The sequence below is a fragment of the Triticum urartu genome, unplaced genomic scaffold, assembly GCF_003073215.2.
Source record: "Triticum urartu cultivar G1812 unplaced genomic scaffold, Tu2.1 TuUngrouped_contig_4696, whole genome shotgun sequence".
NCBI lineage: Eukaryota > Viridiplantae > Streptophyta > Magnoliopsida > Poales > Poaceae > Triticum > Triticum urartu.
Genome location: NW_024115306.1, coordinates 1 through 7516, shown reverse-complemented (window position 1 = coordinate 7516; position 7516 = coordinate 1). Strand labels below are relative to the sequence as shown.

General features: G+C 50.8%; 2 protein-coding genes across 2 annotated transcripts; one reads left to right on the top strand and one right to left on the bottom strand.

Annotated features, from left to right (window-relative positions):
- The first annotated feature begins 8 nt into the window (after positions 1-8).
- Positions 9-3418, top strand: LOC125528191. Its single transcript, XM_048692696.1, has 4 exons — positions 9-127; positions 1300-1944; positions 2397-2744; positions 2984-3418. Exons 1-4 carry the CDS (start codon positions 35-37, stop codon positions 3269-3271), a joined length of 1374 nt encoding a protein of 457 aa, XP_048548653.1. The 5' UTR covers positions 9-34; the 3' UTR covers positions 3272-3418.
- Positions 3419-3560: 142 nt separating this feature from the next.
- LOC125528192 (protein LURP-one-related 15-like) lies at positions 3561-4224 on the bottom strand. Its single transcript, XM_048692697.1, has one exon. It carries the CDS (start codon positions 4205-4207, stop codon positions 3590-3592), a length of 618 nt encoding a protein of 205 aa, XP_048548654.1. The 5' UTR covers positions 4208-4224; the 3' UTR covers positions 3561-3589.
- Between the last annotated feature and the right edge of the window lie 3292 nt (positions 4225-7516).

The following is a 7516-nucleotide window of genomic DNA, read 5'->3' as shown; positions in this document are numbered from 1 at the left end:
TCCCCCCTGCTTTCCCGCCCCCGCCCCCGCGCCCATGGCAGCCGGCCGCGGCCGTGGCCGCGGCGACGGAAGGAACCCGGCGACCTCCTCCTCCCGGCAGCGGAAGGCCCGGGGCTCGCGCGACTTCGTACGTGCCTCCTTGCCCTAGCCTTCTTTCGCCTCTTCTGTTCTGATATACACGGACGCAAACATACGGGGGTTTCTTTTCTACTTTCCGTCCGTCTTCCCGGCCCGCCGTTCCGCCGGGGCTAGGGTTTGGGGGTCTCGACGGCGCTTGTGGATTGCGACGGCGGCATGGTGCCGGGACTTTGGAGTGCGCCGTGGCATTTGTGCGCCGCGGGACTTAGGGGTTAGCACCGTGTCCGTTGTGGGCTTTGGTTTGGTAAGAAATTGGGAATCTTCTCGTCTGCATCCGCGGAAGCGGAAGTAGTAGAATCCGATTGCAGCGTTCCTCCCTCAGCATTGGTGCCCCTGACGGGGCCTGAATTGGCGGCTCGCCAAATGCGCCACCTCATGTGATAGCAGAATATCAGAGTGGATGGACTGAGCATGCTATTTGTTGGCTTATCTCTGTTTCTGCGCTAGAGTAGCTCATGAACGTACCCAATTTTTTTGACACTTTACAAATTTGTTAGTCGTTCGTAGGAGCAACCATTATTTGCGTATCACTTAGGGTCTGAATTGGTGACTGCGGAACTGTACCACCTGATGTGTTAGCAGAATATCAGAATTGGCACTCTTGCAGATGGACTGCGCATGTTGTTTGTTGGGCTCTCTTTGTTGCTGCGCTAAAGATGGGATCTTTTTTTTTTAATAATGGTTTGTAGAGGTTTTGTTCTGTCTGTCAGTTGGAGGTATCAGAAACTTTCGGCTTTTGAACAAGTAACATGAATACAGACACCCGTTTGCAGTGTGGGGTGGCCATGGAGTTTTTATTTTCCGTGTTTGATTTGCTGGATCTGAATGAAAGAACGCCGGGACCCTATGCAATTGCTTCAACTTCCACTTTGTATACTTTCAAAAAAAAAACTTCTACTTTGTATCGCTTTTTTTCCTATAATCTCTGTAGAATTGTGTGTTTGCTCGCTCATTTCAGTTGGTAATTGTAGACTTCTGTCTAGGCATGTATAAGGTTGTGAGCATTGACATGGTGAAATTCAATTTGATAGTCATCCTGTTTATTTCTTAAGTTAAGTACATTTATGTGTCTTGGATTGTTGGCACATTTTGCTTGTCTTTCAGAGATTTTTATGTTATCCTGTTTCATGCTAACAGTCATAAATATCAACTATATTTTAGGGTCCTGAAACTGAAAGGTCCTTGGAACCTCAAAAGGAAGGGCCAAGTTCATCTTCTCCCTCTGTTAGCAGTAAAAAACCGCAGATGGTTACACCAGTTCTACCAAAGTCTCTAGATTCACCAGTTCAACCAATAAAGCCTCTCAATCCACCGCTGATGATGGCTAAACAAGTTCATCCACCGAAATCTCAATATCCACTGGTCCAAACGGTTGCATCGATTCAAATATCAAAACCTCTAAACTCCAGTAGCGCTTCATGTGGCTCTGGAACTGTGGGGTCTCTAGATTCACCAGTTCAACCATGGAAGTCTCTCGATTCACCGCTGATGATGGCTGAACAAGTTCAACCACCGAAATCTCAAGATTCACTGGTCCAAATGGTTGCATCGATGCAACTATCGAAACCTCTAGACTCCAGTAGCGCTTCAACTGGCTCTGGAGCTGTGGGGTCTGATTTAGGAGCTGCTCCATTTGACATATGCATGGGTAACAGCAAAGGCATTTTCAAGCTAAATCGCCCTTTGCATGAGATCAACAAAGAAAAACGACTGCGCGAAAGGGAGCTTTCAAACAGTGCAGCTCCGCCGCAACGTTTGAGACCTGGGATGGTTCTACTGAAAAACTTCTTAAAGCTGGATGATCAGGTATGTCTATATTTGCACAGGTTTGCTCTGTTTGTTCTCTCATCTTAATTTGTTTGTTTTAACCTATCTCCAATGATTAATTTGTACCGCTCAGACGAAAACTGTTGTTTGACATTACTCCATCTGTAAACTAACATCAGACGTTTTAGATCACTATCAGTTTTTGTGTGCCATTAGAATTTATCAGATGTAAGGCGTTTGTGTGCCTCTGGAATTTAACAGATTTAAGACGTTTTGCTTGCTCATTACTGAAGTGTTATCTTTCCATTCTCTTGCCTGCATGCTTTGCTGCAACCAACGTAACACTTAATGGGACTCTGATAAGCCAGAAACATATATTTCCTTCACTGATTTTATTATTGTACATCTCTTGTTATGCGTTCAAGTACGCTTAAAGCGTGTTCAATGCAGAAAGCTTACCTCTAAGCATTTTTTGTTGTTGTGCATCTCAGGTTGAAATTATCAAGCTTTGTCGGGAACTTGGTGTTGGCACAGGAGGATTTTATCAACCTGGCTACAGAGAGGGTGGTAAGTTAAGTCTGCGGATGATGTGCTTAGGGAAGAACTGGGATCCAGATTCAAGATCATATGGAGATATACGACCCTTTGATGGGGCTCAACCACCACAGATGCCACAAGAATTGACTAAGTTCGTGGAAGAAGCCATTAAAGCTTCCCATGATTTCTTGAAACAAAGAGGCAAGGGAGCTACCGAGCCCTCTGTAGAACTTCCTCAGATGTCACCTGACATCTGCATTGTTAACTTCTACACCACTGGCGGGAAGTTAGGTCTTCATCAGGTACAAAAGAAAAGCTTTCTTTAACAATATGTTTTCTTACATTAGCATCATTACATTTCCTATTTCTGCTACCAATCTATTGGATGAACTAAGCGCTGACGGATTAATTCAGTAAACATGCATTTGCAGCATAATAGTGTCTACACTCCCATTTCTTTACAGTTGGAATGCTAATACAGCTGAACGCTTTTTTCACGAGTACTATAGCTGGGCCCCAACTGATTTTTGTCACTTGACAGGACAAAGATGAAGATGAATCTAGCCTTGAAAAGAGACTGCCTGTTGTTTCCTTTTCATTGGGCGACACTGCAGAATTCTTGTATGGTGATGACAGAGATGTTGATAAGGCTTCAAAGATTAAACTTGAATCTGGTGATGTTCTGATATTTGGTGGTCAATCAAGGCTCATATTCCATGGGGTCTCCGGCATTATGCCGAAAAGTGCACCGCTTATGGTGACCGACAAGGCAAATCTTCGACCCGGGCGCCTGAACCTCACATTCAGGCAGCATAAGTATGAGCCCTAGGGCGATAGGGCATGCTGCATTCAGGGTCTCCTTTTAGGCATAGTGCAAGCAGAGGGGAGGGTACTCTCTCATGTTCTATTTAAGTTCCCTGTTAGCAAATGTTTGCAAGAACCCTTATCTATTTGAAAAACTTATTATGTGTGTTTATCATGCGCGTCGCTTCTATCATGAGTGTTTCGCAGCATGAGTTGAGACAGTTCAATAGGTAATACCCACAAACTAGATCAAACTGGGTGAAAATCTATCCAATTTGGTCGACTGATTGCAAAACAAGAGACAAACATCTTGCACACATAAAAAATATCCACAGTTCAGTACTTATAAGTTCTTATTATTTCTAGCTCGTGACCTCTTGAGGGCGCGTGACCTCTCTTGGTTGGCGTCGTCGAGCCGTATACCCTCCAGAACCACGGTGAGCCCCAGGATGAAGGCATGGTCGACGCCTTCGTTGACACGGACATCATACTCGGTCGGCGAGATGAATCCCCCCCAGCATTCGATCTGGGCAACGGTAGCGCCGGCGTGGGTGACGGTGCAGTCAGTCCCGCGGTACCAGGGGCGGACGCCGACGAAGTCGCGGCGCCTCTCGCCGTCGAGGTGCACGTGGATGTCTCCCGTGTTGGTCAGCGAAGGCTGCACGGCGGCGGAGAAGAGCAGGTCCTTGGAGCTCGTGCTATCCCCCCTGAACGCCTCCCACCTCCGGGTGATCTCGAACAGGGACGGCGAGCGCTCCACGGTGAGCACCGGGCGCCACTCGGCGTCGAGGAGGACGGAGCGGCCCAAGAGGCCGAAGAAGGGACCCAACACCCGCCTCACCGCCGCGCCGCTGGCGTCCGTGACGGTCAGGTCGCGGCCCCACGGCCAGCCGGTCTTGGTCACGGTGAACGCCGTCGGGCGCCGCGCGCAGAACCGCGCGGCCACCACCGGGAACGCCATTGCTCGACCGTCGAGAGTCGAGACAGAGCCGCAACAGATCGTCAGGTACGTCGTACGGACCTCAAGGTTTCGTGTATAGTATCTAGAATTTTCTGGAGGATCACTATTTACTTTCTGTACAAGAGTGCGACGAACGCGGAGCTACAGGGCTATATATCATCTCGTCGACTCAACCAAGACGGGGCTTCAACTTTTATCTTCAAATCTAAACCAAGGCATGCACACCTTGTGCGCTGGTTGCTCTGATTTCCACCTAACAACACCCCTCTAGGAGGGGGAGAGGTGTACCATGGGAATGAGATGATGTTCCTTCTTTTTTTTTTCCGGATAAAACTTAGAATTTGCATGTGTTTTGCAATATGTGAACTTGCATGAATTGACCTTATGTATGAATATGTGAACTTGTGTGTGATGTGCTCAAGCAATGTTTTTTGCTCTATGAACTTGCATGAATCATTAGCCTATGTGAACTAGTTTGAATTATGCCTATGTGAATATGTGTGTGATGTGCTTGAGGAATTTCTGAGGAGCTAGGGGCACCCACATTCATTTGATATGATGTCATTTTCTACACTGAATATACAAACAGAAAATGTATGTATTTGTTTTCTGTTGCAGGGATTAGATAAGAAACAACTTGACAATAGAAGCAATGTGACACATTTCCGAGAGCGATACTCAGAAATACTAGCTTTAACGAGAGGCACGCTCGGAAAAGGGGTCACCTGGCAAGTCTGGGTAAAAGTACCACTGCCATGTGGGACACGATCCCACCCGCCAAGTTCAAACGTTTCAGTCAACGATGGGATGCTGAGGGTACCTGATAGCTCTCGATAATGAAAACATGCCATATTATTATTTTTAAAATTTAACAATTAATTTGAATGTTCATTGACAAGTGGGTCTAACGGATCCACATGTCAGGTCAGAATGTTTCGGTGACATGTGGTTTCTCGAGCAGTATAGATAACGGCAAGTCACGGAGCCGACAGTTGCAAACGGACATGCCGCATGGCAAGTCTTTGCCGTGTGGTGCTCTCGGCATCTGTTGCGTTTGCCAACTGTGCTTTGTTCACCGTGATGTACTGTCGGCAACATTACCTCATTGCCGTGAATCCATGGTTGCCGAGTGTTACTCTTGGCGTCTATGAATTTGCCGAGTGCCTATGGTTTGACGCTCAACGAAGAGCCAGACACCCGGCGTATAAGAAAATTCTTGTAGTGCGAGGAAGCCCAGTCTCCACTGCAAGTCCAAGAGAAGTAGCGGCGGTGATATGGAAAGTATAGCTTGTTATCCCCTTGTTGTAGTAAACGACCACAGGTAGCCTCATCTGCTCCCCATGGCGATTCAAGACATCGGGGCCGACTGCGCCCCTCAAGCCTCAAAGACAAAGAGCCGCCTTCTCAGGGCCGGCTGGTCCAGGCGGCCGGCTGCTAGAGGGCGGTGATCCTTAGAAGAAAGCAATGAGACGGGCCGACTCCTAGCAGGCGGCCTCCAGAGAGGCTGGCTCCTAGCAGGCGGCCCCTCACGCCCTTGAAGTTTGCACCATATTATGGCGACGAGACAGACGTGGCTACAGTACAGCCTGCCACCCCCGAATCCAGGTCAGAGCATGGCCACAGTGCAGCGTACTGGGCAGACGTCCCCATCCGGTGCGGCACTGTTGCCACGCAGCCCATGACATCACTCATGGCAGAGAAGGCCATGCTTCCATTACGGACTGTCTGTACGGCCCGCAGGCGGCGGGCCCTACCTGTCCGTGAGAACCCAGAAGGTGGCGAGTGGACCAGTCGACATGAGGGGAGGCCGGCTCCCAGCAGGCGGCCCTCCCCCTCCCCAAATTCTGTGCGCCATTAATTAGAAGAGACGGGGAGTGGTTATAGTGAACGCCCGCCAGGCAACGGTACTGTAGCCATGCCTTCCCCGACAAAGCACACATCATCAGTGGCATTGCCATAGTGCTAAGCAGCCGGCAGGACCTGCAAGCAGCGGGCACGACCTGTCGGTAAAGTACGAGACAGCCGGTGAGGCCCGCCACGGAGAAGCCGGTGACCATAGACACTGACAGTCGGGTCCTACACCAGGCCAGATTACCATTGTACCCCTGGGGGTAGGCCTATATAAATCCCCCAGGGCACCCATGAAAGGGTTCAGACCTTAGTCCACCCACACACACACATAGAGAGAGGAAGCTAGGGCTAGCCTTGTTCTTCTTCCCCCTCTAGAGAAACAGCTCAAGGAGCAAGCTTATAACCACCATTGTTGCTTGAGTGATCATGCGGAGACCCCGCAGAGCAGGAGTAGGGGTATTATCTCCTAGGAGAGCCCCGAACCTGGGTAAGAAGCGCCGACGGGCATGTTTGTGCCTTATCCCGTTTCCAGGCACCGACGACGTATTATTAGCCCCCTCCATGATAAGCCACCCGTTGGCATATGTCGCACGACACCCCCGACATTTGGCGCCCACCGTGGGGCCTGGTGCACCATCGTCCGGAGATCTGTTCTGGATGGGAACCTTGTTCCTCCCTAGCGAGCGCAGCCAACCCGACACGCCTGATGGCGTTTGCGCCGACGCGCTGCATGGCGCAGAAGTCGCTTGCACGGCGACCAGCCTCGCCGATTTTGTTGGCGAGATCCGCCTCTCCAACGAGCCCGCACCCGACGCGGGAGCAGCCAGCTCCGAGAGCTGCTTCGTCGACCTCCTTGGCAAGCTCTACATCGCCACGAGCCCGGCACTAACCTAGAGTCGGTTGGCTCCATCGACCCGACGCTTGTCGACACTGACACGGCTTCCTTTGACTCCTTCCCCGCCAACGTGGTGGTCATCGATGACCCGCTCCCTCGCGCGGAGAGCGGCGGCAGCACCGTCATGGAGGTGCTTGTCATCAGCCACGATGGAGCCTCCGGTGGAGCCGGCCAGGACCCATTGCAGGCGGCAATGTGGGACCTGTCTACACCCATTGCGGCAGACACCAACGCAGAGACGTTGGAGGCCTGTCGTGTCTCGCTCGTTGAGAATGCCAAGAAGTTGGCTACCATGAGACGCCTCTCCGAGGCCTTCCAGCGCGAGATCGACCGCGTTGTTGGTGGCACGCCAACTGCCGGCGGGCCCAGCCGTGTGGGCACGGTCCGACAGCGAGGCGGTGCCGTCGCCAACATGTTTGGGGTAGACTGCCCTGTCTACGCCACGCCCATGGAGAACATATGTGCTGCCCAGGAGGCAGCAGATGAGCTAGACCACCTGGAGGGCGATGAGCGTCGCTACATGACGGCGCGCGTTCAGCAGCTTATCGACGCGGCTACCGCGC